We start from the raw sequence: 16,910 nt of genomic DNA, 5'->3' as shown, positions 1-16,910 counted from the left end.
TCATGCACATGTGTAAAACACAATAACTGGTCTTTGCATTTAGTGTCCGAGGGTTGAGACGAAAACGCTGTTGGCTCAGATCAGGAGAAATAAAATAAACAAATAAGTCACACTTTTTGTAGCTTTTACTTGTAGTGGTGGTCATGCATAATCAAGGACACACAGCAGTTAATGGAAAAATGAGCTTCTAAAATGTTCACACATAGCATTTCTATAACATATTTTTTTTTATCTCTTAGCCTCTCCATGCTTGGGTAACAGTTATCTGCCCATCAGATATGAGGCTATAGCTGCATGAAGCTAACTAAGTTTATTCAGTCGGAAACCGCATGAAATTTTAAATTAGCAAACAAAATCTCTATAGTTTTAGGTGTGTGTGTTAAAATGTAAATGTATGGATTGTTGTGTGGTGAATAACGTCTTAGCAGTAACAGCTTTTTCCAGGCTTGCACTAAGCTAATGTTAAAGCTAAGCTAGCCCAAAGAAAGCTAACCAGTTTTTCATGTAATGGTTAATCACATGGAAGTGACATAAAATTATCACTAAACTTTGTGCAACAAATTCACTTAAATAATATCACTTAATAAAATTGTGTTTGTGTAGGGGCTGTTCCTGTGCAGTCCTTTAGCTTCTGTCCCTTTTAGCTAATAATGATTGTTTCATTGAGATGCAGATGCTGGTGTCTTTCCGGGCTTTTCTCACTAAGAATAGGTAAAGATTGTTCAGCCAAACATGCTGAATTTCAAATCAGATTGTATTAAAAGGACACTTAACAGATCAAAAGAAGGAAGTTTAAATTAAGGAAAGCTGATTAGATGTGAAATTACAAACACTGGCTGCGTATTTCAGTCACCTTTCAGCTTTGGAAAGATATCACCAGAGATGTTGGTGCATTGTGAGCTCTCCACAAGACGAAAGCACAATGCTGTCCTAAAAATCCTGACCAGAAAAAAGAAATCATTGTTTAAACAACTCCACAATGGTTCTCTGGCCTTTTAAAATGTTTTCCCACATTTAACACATAAAACATGTTTAAATGCAATCTAAATTAGCTTTACTAAGACTTTAAATGATTTTTCCTGGTGTATTTGTACATAGTAACTTATATGTTGTTAAGGGATGTTTCTGCGAAAAATGTGTTTTGCCTTTTTACAGCAAGGAAGTTGAGAAAAAGCATTAAGACAGCAAAAAAGCCTAAAACTGTCACGAAGAAACCCAAAGAGATCACCAAGAAGCCAGTTGTTGCTAAGAAAGCAAAAAAACCAACCAGTCCACAGAAAAAGTCTCAGGTATGTGTCTGTATTAGTCTTAAAGTATACTGTATGCCACTCAGGCAAGGGACAGGTCTAAGTACCTACTAATAGGTTTTGTTGATTTAGCCATGTGGTGTTATTGTCAGGATTATTCAGCTTGCCTTTTTCCATAAATACATTATACATGAACTTAAAACGGATTAATGAGAAATTTTAACTAAGTTGGACACTGAATTATTAGAAAACCCACTTAAAAAGCAACAAAAGTTATTTATTTCCTAAATTAACACAAAAAAGGTCAAATTCATGACTAAATACTGTGCCTATCACAGGTGATGTAAGACAGACTATATCCTAATTCTTATGTTGTTAATCAACTTCACCCGAAGTTAATGAAAATGAATTAAAAATATTTATTGGTCATTTAGAGCCCAACCAAAAGGTAGAAAGGCCAAAAGCCTCAGCTTAAAAATCACCCCCTTGACTTAATAAATAATAAATTGGTGTGACCATAAAAGCCAACATTATTCACCAGAAATCTCACAGTTACTGTCAGCATCAAGCACAGCTTCAAATCACCTGACCAGATAGTCACTGACACTTCTGTTATACTTAAAGTTTATTTTTCAGTCACTGTTCAGTTAGATTTGGATTAAACTGCTTTATAAAGTATAAATGTTTTTTACTATGCAGCCTTTTTCTGGATTACCACAGAGACATGACCTACATTAGTAAAGCTACCTGCAGAGAACATTTATTTGATTTTTTGTGACCTGGCGTATGCGTCAGTAGCTGTGTTTACAAGCACAAAATGTCTTCAGTCAGTTTACAATTATAATCCAACTTATACTGTTCACATGGACCTGGAAAAGGTTATTTTGATTATAATGCATCTTGACTTTCCTGAAATAGCAGTGGAAAAAATAACAGGAATTTCTTATGTAAACAAATATGGACATGTGTATTTATTTAGTCATTTCAGTTTGTCCCCTCTAATAATTACACTTCCTTTAAAATGTCAAGCAATGTTTTTATATAACAAACCAAGCACTTCTGTTTTGGACCCTCAATGTCTTACTTTATTTTTTAAAAAATAAACTTTATTGAAAGAAATGAACAATGCAATACAAGCTGTAATGTAAACTGTGGGATTATGTTATGTTGACACATGGCTGACATAACAGACATGCGCAGTAAGGATAATTTTCACCCACATTTCAGAATATGTGTTTTCTTCCAAGCTAATCAGAACAATTGCCATAATTTAGCCATCATAATTGGAATTAAATTTTGATCCAAATGACTCTGATCTGGGGCCCCATGCATAAAGCTGGCATAGATACAAAAACCAGCGTATAAATATATTCAACTTTTAGGATTTATAAAAACCAAACTTGGCGAGAAAATGTTCCTACCTCCATGGAAACTCTGACCATGGCGTACGCACAAAATCTGAGAAAATGGGCAACTGTGACACCAACGGTACAGAATAAAATCAATGAAATGATGAGGTGGACTGTTACACATAGACCCCTCTGGGAGACAGGAGATTGATTAACACACTTTATTTAACAATCACAAACAGAAGGAGTTGTCTTACTGCAGGGGTGCCCAGCTCCTCAAGGGCCACAATCCTGCAGGTTTTTGATGTGTCGCTGCTCCAAAACCACCTGACTCAAATTGATGAGTCATTGTGCAAAACTTAAGAGGCTGTTGGATCTATTTCAGGGAGTCAGGTGTGTCGAAGTAGGAAGCATTGGAAAATCTGCAGCCTGCAGGACAGTGGCCCTCGAGGACCACCTTGGGCACCCCTGCCTTTAGACACACTGGACTAGACAGAATCCATAGAACCACGGATCTGGGAAAGATGAAAGGTAAAGTTCATGCAGGAACGAACAAATTCTGACAGGGAATGATGGTGGAGCTAGAGTTTATAAAGCCGGGTACCGGAATTGGAAACAGGTGTGGGTGATGACTGCGGGACTAGATTGGACACAGGTGTAGCTAATTCAGGCAGGGAATTGACTGTGGGAATGCAGGGAAGGAGAATGACTGCGGCAGAGTCTGATGCAGATGTGACATGGACAGTCTGCTGCCAACATGTACCAGTCAGTAAAAGAAAATGTCAAAAGTAAGTTTCTGTCATTTATTCTGAGATCCAGCCGAGTGGGACAGACTGGAGCATCTAAAAGTGATGCAACACTTGTGAAACACAGAAGAGGTGGATTTCCTGTATTTACTTATTTACTTACTTATTCTTAAACAATCCTTTTTTAATTGTTGTCCCAATTTCCATCAAGACAGTCTCCATTTCCTGAAACTCTAGTGCCACATTGTTAATAGCACTGATAGTGTCCTTCTGCATGTGCAGGACTTCCTCGGAGGACATGTCTGCTGTGGTGCTGCGTCTAGTTTCTAGCCTCACTCTCTTCAGCAGCACCACCGACCCACCTGGAACACCCAGGAACTATAAAGAAATATTATTTAACACTAAATAAACTGCTACCAATATCAACTGTATCTGTACTTTATACATTAAACAAAAAACTACATTACCGGCATCATTACTGTTATTTAGCAGATGCTTTTCTCCAACACGGTTTACTGTGGGCTGTAGTGTCTTGCCTAAGGTCCCAACTGGAAGCTGTTACTATTCTACCTTTCTGACACAAGTAATGCCCACGATGTGCCCTTTAAACATTTTTATGTTTGTCAACGTGGTCCATCAGGATCTGTCTCACATTCCAAAAAATTCAGCTTCTTCCCTCTTTTTCCCTCCCAAGCCATCACGCAAATGATGTGATGAATATGTATTATAGGCGTTCACCTGACCATTTATAGCCACCATGTGGGCATGGGAAGGCAATACCTCACATGCGCCCGCTTTAGAGTTGATTCTGATTTATAAACGGAAACAGGCATGGGATGTGCATGTGTACACTTTTTTAAATCTGAAAGTTGAAGTGTGCTGCACTTCCTTTTTGCGCCGAGGACGCCACCTATAGTTTGCTTTGCTACGCACAGTTTTATGCATGAGGCCCCAGATCATAATCTTCTGATTGGTATGTTTATATGAAGCATTTTTATTCTGATCAGGCTTTTAATCTCAATACTTGTGTCCATGTAAGCATGGCTATTGAGGGACTTTCAGCTCTACCTTTATAAATAAAACTAAAGAGACACTGAGTTAAACATTTACTTTATATTGTTTATATGTGTTGATTCTCTAAAAAGTTGAAAACAAATAATCGTTGCAGTTTTTGCTTTGCCAGTTTCCAACTTTCTAAGTTGTGTATTCATACTTTACTTTATGTCACAAATTCTTGTATTCAAGGATATGCATGCATATTTGCGTGTCTGTGTGAGTACTGGGCTGTACATCTACATAGAAAGTGTGTGTCAGGAATATGTGGCAGAACCCAATTAAAGAAGCAGAGGCAGAGTTCAAGTTTCAGGATATTTGTTTATTAGTATGCAGGAAATCAGTGAACCTGGGTCTGGGGTGAGACTGGTGGTCTCATTTGTGGAATCTGTGGCAAAAAGCGACTTAATCAGTCAGAGCAAAAGTATTCAGAAAAGTGTTACTTTCTAGACTGAGTCTGACTGTGGCAGAGTCAACACTCTGGCAGTGAGATGAAGCTGGAAAACCTGAAAAAGTAGTGGTGTTGATGAACCAGACAGGTGGAGCGAGACACCAGCATACCAGGACTTCATCTGGAGTATGACAGTATAAATATATGTATAATTTAAATGAAAGGTCAAAGATTATCTTTTTAGGGCTTTGCTAGGAATAAATGCCCAGTAAGCAAGATGTCAAGTCACATCAGCGGTAATGCTCATTAAAACCCATTCAGGCCTGTCAGGACGTGCTGGGATGAGATTAACAGTGGAATGCCAGAATCAGCAGCATGTCAGAAGTGTCAGAATAGTACCTCCTCCAATATAGTTCAGGCTCTGCTGTGTTACAATTAGAATCATCTCTTGACAGAAACGTAGTAAATGTTCAAGTAGAACAAGTATTCTACTTTCTCCACTTTACTGTTCGGTTGCAGTTTCTTATGTAAGTTTGTAAATTACAATAACAGCATTTTAATAACTGAATGAACCCAAACAAATGGAAAAACAACTATTTGGCAATAGCAAGAACTTTTTTATTAGTCGTTCATCTTTGAGTTGAAAACACTGAGTTTGTGGGATTTAGTTTTCTAGCTGTTACTGAGCAAAAGGGACCACAGTCTGACACCATCATTCCTGGGAGGAGTTAGAGGTTTTCCAACAGTTTGGGAATCCTAAAACACAATCTTGATTGGTTTTCTCTCCTTTGGGAATTTGCCATGTTTATCTATCAAATCAGCTGATTTTAATGCCCTCATTTCTGGAAAGAGTTGGTTTACCAAATGTCTCTGTCCCATCTTGAGGAGTTTCAGGAGAGATTTGGTTTTTGACGGAAGTTCAGAGGTCAGCAGCAGCAGAGACTCATTCTGAGTTACAAGCAGCTGAAAAGAGATCCTACTGGACTAGAAGGCAAAATGGTGAAAGGGTTTTATTTCATTTATGCGGCCTCGACACTTTGGCCCAACACTCTTTAGCAGCCAAGAGAGCTTCCTGACAGGAAGAGGCCAACTGAGCAGAGCTGAAACCTGCAGACAATGACAGTCTGTCTGAGGCAGCAGAGGACGCTGGATGGTCAAAGAAAACCTTACCGGCTACATTTAAGTTTTGCTTTCTCTATTTCATCATTTCTAGACTCAATTTGGAAATCTGTGTAGATAGAAGCATTGTGCTTAATCAAAACCTGCAGTAATCCAATGCAATCAATATTTCAAAACAAGTAAAAAAGATTATGCAGTCCCTCATTTGATGTTATCTCCCATAGCGACAGATAGGAAATATTGATAGGTTAAGATTCACGTTTTATTAATGATCAGATTCATAAATGTTTAATGAGTCCGGTACTGAAAGTGTCCACGCATATGAAGTTTTTTTTCCCTCTGTGGTCTTAATATAATTCATCCACATTTTAATAATGAGTAATGAAATACTTAGATAAGAAAGGGAACTTCTCATCTTCTTTTATCTTGCATGAAATTCAGAGCTGATACGAAATTACTATATAATACTGGGATTTTCACACACAACCATCTTTAGGGCTTACAGAGAAAGAAATGAAAAAGAAAATATTAAAAAAATGTCTTGTTGATGTCAGAGGTCAGAAGCAAATGGGCAGACTTGTTAAAGATCACAGAAAGGCAACAGTAAATCAAATAGCTTCTGATTTCAACCAATGTATGCAGAATACCATCTCTGGTAGGATAGTAGGGTCAGAATTTGGTGGGAACGTAAAGCATGGGTCCATCCTGCCTTGTTCAGGCTTGGGGTGGTGGTGTAATTGTACTGGGGATATTTTCATGGCACACTTTAGGCTCCTTTATATCAGTTGGGGCAGCAATGACGCAAGTAATAGAACGAGCCATCCAAATCCTGCTTTACCCCAGTCGTTCTCCAGTTCCACCATCACTGGTGTATGAATGTGAATGAATATTTGGTGGCAGTCGGTGAGGTTGTTGGATCGGATTGGCAGCCATGTTTCCATCAGGGCAGCTGTGGCTACCACCTGTGTCTAACTGTAGAGTGAATGAATTATGTTTAATTATCTTCTCATGGCTACTTCCAGCAGGATAAGGCACCATGTCACAAAGCTCAGATCATCTCCAACTGCTTTCTTAGTTCACTGTACTCCCAGCAGCATCCACAATCACCAGCTTTTTGTTCAGTAGAGCAGCTTTGGGATGTGGTGGAAGGGAAGATTCTCATCATGGATCTGCAGCTGATTCAACACCTTGTTGAATCTTTGTCACAAAGACCAGTTTGTCCTTTTTTTTTCTTTTTTTTTTGCTGGATTTAGGATCAAACAGTGAAATGGCTCTCACACAAAACTGGTTCAAAATTAGAATCCAATTAAAAATGCATTCAACTAAATCTAGCCTTTCAAAACATTTCCTTTCAGCTCTTATTACTTATATAACAGTACTGTGTACTATATTTTAAACACAGTCAATCATAAATCAACTAATAACTGCTTATTGGCTGATGAGTTAACAGTCTGGGGGAAAATAAATCAGACTTCTGTTTGTTTATTTGTTCATTTAATAGGATTTCCCATCAGCTTCCACAAAGTGGTCGCTAGTCTTCCTGGAGTCCTCACAACAATGCAACAACAATTAAAAGATATAAAAATTAAAATTACACTATATAATGAAACAAAAAACACATGACATCTTACACTTTTCAACAACTAAGTAAAGTTACTTTGCATATAAATCAACAATAACCAAATTAGTTGTAAAAACAGAAAAATTATATTGTGTCTGCCAGTTTATAAAGGACTCTTTAACTTGTGTTTAAGTAACTTTTTAAAAGATAATTTGTTACTGGTCGTTCTAACGTTAAATGGGAGTTTATTCCAAGCCGAAGACGTTCTATAATGGACAGTCCTCATCATAACATTTCTTTATGGTTTTGGGACCAAAAAAAGACCTGTGCTTACTTGTCAAGTGTTATGTCCATGGCAAAACTCTAAAAACCTGTTTATGAAACACATGTGGTGTACCCTTCCATATCTCATTATGCACGAACATCATAGGACAACATTTTGATTCATTCCATACAGTTAACCATGATAACTGTTTATGCATCTCAATTACATTGGCCTGGTAAGAACAGTGAAGAACTTATCGGGCTGCTCTATTCTATGTAATTTGACGTTGCACCTGACCAAATAACAGGGCAGTACTCCAAATACGACAGAACAAGTGACCAAATAACATCACGCATAACAGAAGATGGAACATAGGCAGAGCATTTCCTTTAAATAGCAATGCCTTTTCCCATCTTCGAAACAATATGATCAATCTGGTCACACCAAGACAATAGGTTATCTAATTTAACACCCAATAATTTGGTCTTAGTCACCTGCTCGACTGATACTCCATCTACACACAAATTAAGTGCAGTGGCATTAGCAAGAGCTTACCTCGTACCAAATGCAATCGATTTTGGTTTGACAGTATTTATTACCAGCTGGTTCATTCTTACCCTCATTCTGATCCTGGGTCCTTCGATCCCAATTACTTTGCTCTTCTGCTTGTTCAGATGTAAATTATGCTCACATAATAGTAACCTGTTGACTGTTAGAATGTCCTCCACTGGGGCTGGAATCACTGAGGGTGAAAGACAATCAGCTGAGGGCTTCATCCTACAAGCGCAGAGGCCTGGGGCCCCACCGGGGCCGACTAAATATCCAGGTAACTTTACGGACCAACACCAAACTAAAGAAAACCAACATGATCTATCAGAGCCACGCTGTGTATTTCGTTTGTGTGGGTTGTGTGTTGCAGTCTGGAACGCATGATGGAGACATCTATGATGGGGCCTGGTGCGCTCGGTACAAAGACAAGAAGCAGTGGCTGGAAGTCGACGCTCGACGACTGACCCGCTTCACTGGTGTCATCCTACAGGGACGTAGCTCCATCTGGAGGTCAGCGCTGATGCATGAAATGATGCATGCAGAGTGAGAATTAAAAGTGGGAGACAAAGTTGTCCAGAGAAAAATGGAATAATGCAAAGACGTAAATTATATTTACTGTAAAAACATATGTGTCTGCTCTCTCACAGCTGGGACATGGTGCACACCTACAAGGTTCAGTTCAGTAACGACACACTGGTCTGGACGCCGTGTATGAACGGTAGCAAAGAGGCTGTGAGTTAACATCTCAGTTCCTTATAAGTATGGAATCATGTTTGTGCCAATATAATCAAACGAAACCTCTGAATAATCATTAAAATGATTATGACTGTTCTGAATCTGTGAAAGGAAGTCTGTAAAATGAATTAGTTAAGTTTACTTAGCTGCTAATCCTCTTTTTAGGGTCATCATCGCTTCCTTTCTCTGTGAAATGTTGGAAACATCAGTTTATACTATGCAGCTTATACTTAATATAAAAAAAAGCAAATACAGGAACAGACGTTCTCACCATCAGCTGTTTTTCTAGTATGTGTGCTACAGCTAACTATGATGGCTAGTCATCCTTTTTCCACCACTTTTCTCCCCCTTAGCCAAATTGAAGCTGTTTACCAGATATTAATATAATTTAAGGTTTCACACTTTTTTTAAGAAAAAAGTGTTTTAATAAACATTTGTGTTTATAATTTGGTTTAAAGGTGTTGTAGTACAGCTCCTCCACATGAACAAGTACAGTATTTAACAAAGTACTGTTAAAACATTGTTGTTTTCTTAGTTTTGCCATCTTTATATTAGCTCCCTTATTTTATAGTACTCACCATATATGTTTGTGCTGCAGGTATTTGAAGGAAACCAAGATGCAGAGACACCTGTCCTTGCCCTGTTCAACACGTCCACAGCAGCCCGTTACATTCGGATCAACCCGCAGACTTGGTATCAGAATGGGACAGAGGGAGACATCTGCCTCAGAGCCGAGGTGTTAGGATGTGCACTTCCAGGTTCAAGAAGCCAGTGACTGGAAACAGATTTAAAATACATGTTTCATGCTGTTGGCAGTTTAAACACTGAACTTTCCCAACCTACAGATCCCAATACAATCTACGCATGGCAGACAGAACCAACAGGGTCCAAAGACAAACTGGACTTCAGGCATCACAACTATGAGGAGATGAGAAAGGTAAGACAGGGAGTGGTAGACTATACTGAAGATTTTATAGTTTTTATAAATTATTTAAAAACAGAAATAATGGTTTTTAGTTAAAAAAAATTATCTTTCTTCACCAGTGTTGACAAATTTACATGTTTGTGGTTTTGTTTATTTACTCAAGAATGTTCCACAGTATATGTGACAGTGTGTGTGTGTGTGTGTGTGTGTGTGTGTGTGTGTGTGTGTGTGTGTGTGTGTGTGTGCGTGCGTGCGTGCGTGCGTGCGTGCGTGTGTGTGTGTGTGTGTGTGTGTGTGTGTGTGTGTGTGTGTGTGTGTGTGTGTGTTCTCAGTCTCAGTCAGGTTTCAGTCCTGCACTGACCTTCGCGTGCTGCCACTGCAAGCAGTCAGTTTTGGAGACACGATCCTTAATCTGTCCTAAAAACCACAACCATAAATTCACAAACTTCTACAACTCATAGAACAGAGCCATAAGGAGACAGAAACTAGTCAATTTTAGTGCCGTAGACTAAAGTTTTAAAATTCATGTTCAGTCACAAACCTGTAATCATAGAAATCTTTCTCAATTTGTTTGACTGATATATTGATTTACTATTTCCAGCTTTTAGTTTTCTCCTCAGTAATCATGTAACCATATATCTTCAAAGAGTTCAGAGAAACATCCGGCTTGGGAAAATTCATCACTCATCAATGATGTAGTAGATTTCTAAAAATTAAACAACGTGACTCAGAGAGCACATCCTCTACCAAAGCTGATGGTGTCAAAGTTTTAATGGAAATGTAAGATTAAAACAAACAGCCCAGAAGTTTGAGAAAATTTGTTTAGCGGTTTTTGTGTAATCTTGCAGACAAACAAAATGATCACATACCTTTAAGTCTCTCTTCTTGATAGAGACCTGAGTTCATGAGTTTTAATGATATTTCCTGTTTTCCTTTCTATAAAGATATCAATGCACACTGTACAATTCTGTGATTTTCCTTTAAGGGGAAAAAGGTATTGGTATCAATATTGATTAAAAAGTACCATAAAGCAATGGTATCTTATTGAAAAGGACAAATGTGGGTATTGTCCATCCCTGTGATGTGCTAACAGCCTCATAACCCAAAGGAGAATGTGATATTTCAAATACTGAAGGCCCCTCCCCCTCCCTCTCTGCTGTGCTTTAGCCCTGCCCTCAAAGAGGTCGTCATGTATGAACAGGTCTTTTTACAAGGCAGTGATTTACCCCAGTTAGATAATCTCCTGGCTCTGATTGTTTTTATTTAAAGTTTGGTGGATTTTTACAATTAGCTTCTTTTTTATTTTTATTATGTATTCATTATTTTTTATATTTATACATGTTGTCTTTTCTTCAATGACAGTGTTAGCAAAGATGGTCAACAGTTAATGTCATTAAAATGACAAGGCTTAGTTACTGAAACTGGAGCTGATCTTTATCAATCAAAAGTCCAAAAAGCTCCAAATTTCAGGGGTCAGTGAAATTTCTTTGACTTTTGTTTTCACAGCTGATGAAAAGGGTGAATGAAGAGTGTCCGAATATCACCCGCATATACAGCATTGGGAAGAGCTACACTGGTCTGAAGCTTTACGTCATGGAGATCTCAGACAACCCTGGAAAACACGAACTGGGTGAGTTTACATGTCTGATTGTCTGGCAGTGTTTAATATTTCCTCTGTTGTTGTTCCTTCATGTTTCATTACAATCCAAATCTTTCTCAGTGGTTCATAAGGCAGAGGACTTTTTTATGACTTCATGACGATCCGTTTGCCTCTGAGAAATGCTTCTTTAATTAAACCTGCATTTTTCCACTTTCTGCTCCAACCTAATGAGAGGAACATGTCATGGAGGAATACACACTCTTGCATTCATATAGCAGTAAGGGGTCAAAGGGTTAGAGGGGACCTGTACACTAATTGTCACTGTATTTCTGTATTTCCTGAACAGACAGTCCAGCACTGTGAGAAACGTAAAGCTGTACAGTGAAGGTTCCACTTTGTTTGGTCGGAGGTTTACAAATGTTTTCTTTGGCTTCATCAGCTTGGCCCACATGACAGCAATGTTGATAGTTTTTTTCCCGCCAAAAAGCATGGCAGTGAAGGCAGCACAGCTAAGTGAAGGGTAACAGTTTTAGAGAATGATTATACTTGTGTTCAGTAATCAAATTTAATATCTTCAAGTGCTTAAATGCGCTTAGAACACAAAGATCTTCCTAATGACACACAGTCTAGTATTATTTCATGTGCAGGCTGCAGTAATTGGTAAAGTTGAAACAGGAAAATAGATATTTTTCCCTCCACTGTTAATTCCAGTTGAAAGTCACTGGAGTGAAATAACCTATTACGGTTTTTCAATATTTACCATGTTGGTGATCATAGTTTGAACACCGGATTAAAAATTCTCAGTCTTGTTTTCAATTCCAATTATTTAACATGCTGAATGTTGTTTTATCTTTGGGGACCGAAACTGTTGATTTCCTTGTTTCGGCATGGCCGCAGATGTCTCAGTGTGAGGTTAAATAAATAAGGCTTTGGATCATGAGTAGCCCTGCTCTATGACACACTTGTTGGCTTTAAACTTTTTAACCTTAATTTTTTTGTTTGTTTAGAAGAAATGTATCAACGTTCTCCTGAAGTCAGTTTTAATAACTCCTGCAGGACCTGAGAGATGTTTAACTGTGATCAGACCGTGCAGGCATATATGTCAAAGGGCGAAGTTCTTTCCAAATTACAGAAAAAACACGATTATGTTACGGAAAAGAGATTAAATCCAAACCTGAACTTGTTTCATCCAAAAGAAAGACTCTGATATTCATTTGTTTCACATCAAGTCATTTTAAAGTCTTTTTTAAAAGAAGTGAAACTGAATCTATGAAATTGATAAGAGAAGCTGTCAAATTAGGAATTTTGAGTGGCAGGTAAGGTTGCCATGGTGATGTGAATGATTGAATTAAATCAGTCAATATTCTTTATTAATCTACTGAGAGACATTCAAATGTCAGTTTACATTTTTTATTAAAATTAGAAGTTTTTTCTTTATAATTTTTGTAATTTGAAGTATGTTTTTTTTTTTCAAATTTTGTGTAAAAACACTGTTTAAGCAGAAGTTGTGAAAATTGATCAAGTCATTTGATTGATTTTTCTCTTCTAAAAATGGCTGATTATTTTGTTAGAGTTACACCTCTAAATTGGTCGTTTTGTTTTCCATAAAAACTTTCATATCAATCTTAATTTACTGTACAGACCAGTTTAAAGTAAGAGAGGGGATTACTAGAACACTACTAGCCAAAAGCTTGGACACACTTTGCTATTAGATTTAATTGAACAAGTGTGTCCAAACATGACTGGTACTGTAGATGTCATACACACTAAATATCTTGACACATCCAAATCAGCCAGCTCTCAGATCTGCAGAGAGGCTGGTCTCAATGAGCAGTGCTGCCTTGGCAGTCAACTGAAACTCCTCCTAAATGATTTTAAGGAGGATGTGTGAAATTTCTGAGATGCCTGCCAGTGCCGTGTATGTATGGATGCGGAGCAAACAGGACACACACTGATCTTTGCAACAGTGCTTTGAAAATCCAGAAAGTGTGGGTGTTAGTTTGACAAGTTAAACAAATAAGAACAGACTTGCCATCACAGCTGCATCTAATTTTTATGTGACTATTCTAAAGAATATTTAAAATCCTGTAAATGTAAAGCTGGATCTTCTTGTACTCTCCTTAGTGATCCAACAGACCTTTGAAAGTCGTATTTACATGTCAAAATGAGTGTTCTTAGCTAAATTCATATTTCTGCTTTTGGCGCCCCCTGCAGGAGAACCAGAGTTTCGATACGTTGCGGGGATGCATGGGAATGAGGTGCTGGGTCGGGAGCTTCTGCTCAATCTGATGCAGTACATGTGCCAAGAGTACAAACGAGGAGACCAACGGATCATCCGTCTGGTCAAAGAGACTCGCATCCACCTTCTGCCCTCCATGAACCCTGACGGATATGAGATGGCCTTTAAGAAGGTGTCAAAATTTATCCCTTCATACAATGCAAACTCAAAAAAAAACTGTTTAGTCCACAAATATTGAATAATTATACTACAATAAAAATAATTTATTCCAATCTTTTTTCATTCACAGGGCTCGGAGTTGGCAGGCTGGGCTCTGGGACGCTACAGCTATGAAGGCATCGATATGAACCACAACTTTGCTGATCTCAACTCAGTGATGTGGACCGCCATCGAGCTGGAGACAGACCGGTCCAAGCTCATCAACCATTACTTCCCCATCCCTGAAATGTACACCTCTGAAGAGGCTTTTGTAAGTGATAACATATACTCATCATAACGCTTTCCTCTGCTTGTCTTGATTATTGTTTTAGTTGTCAGATTACAAGCAGAGAACAGTCCAGCGTAATGTAATTATACAAGATCAGGATGTGGTTAATGATGGGATATAAATTATGCTGGTTTTGATTAATTTATTAATCTTTTTTGTACATTTGAGTTTAACCTTTTTTATTTGTATTTATTTGAATTTAAAGTTGGCATCTCTATCCTACCACTAAAGCAGGATTGGTCATACTGGAAACCCTGACAGAAAAAATAATTTCTGACCAAATCCATAAGATACAAACTCCAAACTGTCAGTCACCGTAGGCCTTTATATGCTGGATATCTCTGGGTAAAGCTGTGTAACATTAGAAATGATCTGAGTTGATTCTGGTGTCACCATTTTGTTTTATGTAGGATTGATCAGAACTGTTTTTGTCTGGCTCTTCCATACGGCCAGTTCTTTTGTAGAGTTATTTCCCACCTCATTACCCTGCAGTCACAGAAAATTTAGCAATAAGATGCAACAATAATTAAATGCAAAAATATAGAATAATTTATTATTTTCTGTGTTTATAAACTATATACTCCAATATACTCCCAAACAATATAAACTCCAATATCAGGTTGCATCTGAGACCCGAGCTGTCATCAACTGGATGCAGAACATCCCGTTTGTTCTTGGTGCTAACCTCCATGGAGGAGAACTGGTGGTCACCTACCCGTACGACATGACCCGGGACTGGGCACCACGTGAGCACACACCCACCCCTGATGAGAGCTTCTTCCGCTGGTTGGCCACAGCGTACGCCAGCACCAATCGGGTTACTCTCCCCTCTTACTCAAAGATCAGCTTCCTCTGGAACAGGCATGTCAAACTGGTCCAGCAAAGGGCCGTGTGGCTGCAGGTTTTTGTTCCAGCCAGCCAAGAGCACACAGTTTGACCAATCAGCTGTCTGAAGACTGAGATCAGTTGATTGAATCAGTCAAATCTGGTGTGCTGCTGCTTGGTTGGAACAAAAACCTGCAGCCACACGGCCCTTTGCTGGACCAGTTTGACATATGTGCTCTGGAAAGTGACTTAACACTGACCGTGAAATATTTCTGTGACCTAATCTGACCAGGTGATGTCAAACCCGGACCGGCGGCCATGCCACAACAAAGACTTCCTTAGATTTAACAACATCATTAATGGAGCTGACTGGCACAACGTTCCAGGAAGTAAGAATGTGTGATTTAAAGTAAAAATCTATACATGATGCTCATGATTATTGCTTTAAATGAAGGAAGTGGTGTTTTCAAAGTTTACATATGAGTTCATGCACTAGATCTTTACATTAGTCAAGAAAGATTTAAGCTTTTAATTAAAGAAATACTTTCAAGTACAGTTACACGACATTTTGAACAATCTGGTGCTTCAGACAAGCTTCTACACGGCCAAGCAGATGAAAGCGGGAGAAGTCACCGTTGCCGTCAGGTGGTGCATTTGTTTTTACTTGCAGGTATGAATGATTTCAGCTACCTGCACACCAACTGTTTTGAGGTGACAGTGGAGTTGTCCTGCGATAAGTTTCCTCATGCCAGCGAGCTTCCTATCGAATGGGAGAACAACAGAGAGTCTCTCCTGGTTTACATGGAGCAGGTCAGGTAGCACAAATTTATCATTTATGTCTGTTTGAAATTTTAAGCAATTTCCGTCAAACGACCTATGAAAAAAAGGGAGATAATACATCTGTGACTAAAACAAGTACAATATTTGTTGCACTTCATTTTGTTTTAGGTCCATCGTGGAATTAAGGGTGTGATTCGAGACAGAGACACAGAGGCTGGAATAGCAGATGCCATCATCAAAGTTGAGGAGATCGATCATCACATTAGATCAGGTGCAGCTTCACCTTATACATTCAGTTCAGTTTTTTACTGCTTTACAACCGTGTATTTACTGTGTTTCATCACACTTCTTGGCACACTTCAGCACACCATAATTTCACTGCAAGCTGAATGCACACTGCAAATAATTTTGCATGTAAATCCAATAAAACAGCAGAACATACTATAATGCATCATAGTTACATTTCAGGCTACGTTTAATATTTTATATTTGAATTCATAATCCAAAGTGCTACTTTTGGTTTTTCCTCACTCAGTGGCTGATGGTGATTACTGGCGGCTGCTGAATCCCGGAGAGTACCGAGTGACAGTAACCGCAGAGGGCTACTTACCGTCCTCACGCACCTGCTGGGTCATGTATGACCACTACCCTACAATCTGTGACTTCAACCTCACCAAGGTGCCCAAACAGAGGCTTAAAGACATTCTAGCAAAGGGGGGAAAACTTCCAAAGGACCTGCAGCTCAGGCTATGGCAGCTACGCATGCGTAAGCTGCGCGCCACCACCAAGGCCATCAACCAGAGGCGCGCTGCAGCTGCTAAACGGGCGAAGAGGGTGTGACGAAGGAAGCCAAGGAGAGAACAAAGCAGGACTTGGTTCAGAGACATTAGATCATTCTGGATTCTTGTTAGTTTTTTTTTTTTTAAAGGTATCAAGGCCATAGCCTTTGTACTATTTAAATAAATTTTAAAGAAGACATATTACACTTTCCCACCTGCGCCGACGCTTTCCTCATCTGCTGTGGAACAGCAGAGCAACT

The 16,910-nt window shown here is 38.8% G+C and overlaps 1 protein-coding gene across 1 annotated transcript; it reads left to right on the top strand.

Moving 5' to 3' along the window:
• The first annotated feature begins 8,404 nt into the window (after positions 1 to 8,404).
• On the top strand, positions 8,405 to 16,829 carry cpxm1b (carboxypeptidase X (M14 family), member 1b). Its single transcript, XM_041990328.1, has 12 exons — positions 8,405 to 8,790; positions 8,928 to 9,012; positions 9,614 to 9,773; positions 9,861 to 9,952; positions 11,447 to 11,570; positions 13,755 to 13,951; positions 14,069 to 14,248; positions 14,886 to 15,083; positions 15,384 to 15,480; positions 15,762 to 15,901; positions 16,040 to 16,142; positions 16,407 to 16,829. The coding sequence occupies exons 1-12, from the start codon at positions 8,597 to 8,599 to the stop codon at positions 16,709 to 16,711; spliced, it is 1,875 nt and encodes a 624-aa protein (XP_041846262.1). The 5' UTR covers positions 8,405 to 8,596; the 3' UTR covers positions 16,712 to 16,829.
• Positions 16,830 to 16,910: the final 81 nt, after the last annotated feature.

This window comes from Melanotaenia boesemani, chromosome 7, assembly GCF_017639745.1.
Source record: "Melanotaenia boesemani isolate fMelBoe1 chromosome 7, fMelBoe1.pri, whole genome shotgun sequence".
Lineage (NCBI taxonomy): Eukaryota > Metazoa > Chordata > Actinopteri > Atheriniformes > Melanotaeniidae > Melanotaenia > Melanotaenia boesemani.
This window is presented reverse-complemented; position numbering and strand designations above follow the sequence as displayed.

Coding starts and splice junctions, on each gene's coding strand:
- cpxm1b (XM_041990328.1), top strand. CDS start 8,597: ATGATCTATCAGAGCCACGCTGTGTATTTCGTTTGTGTGGGTTGTGTG. Junction 14,249..14,885: donor ACACCTCTGAAGAGGCTTTT/GTAAGTGATAAC, acceptor CTCCAATATCAG/GTTGCATCTGAGACCCGAGC. Junction 15,084..15,383: donor CGTACGCCAGCACCAATCGG/GTTACTCTCCCC, acceptor TAATCTGACCAG/GTGATGTCAAACCCGGACCG.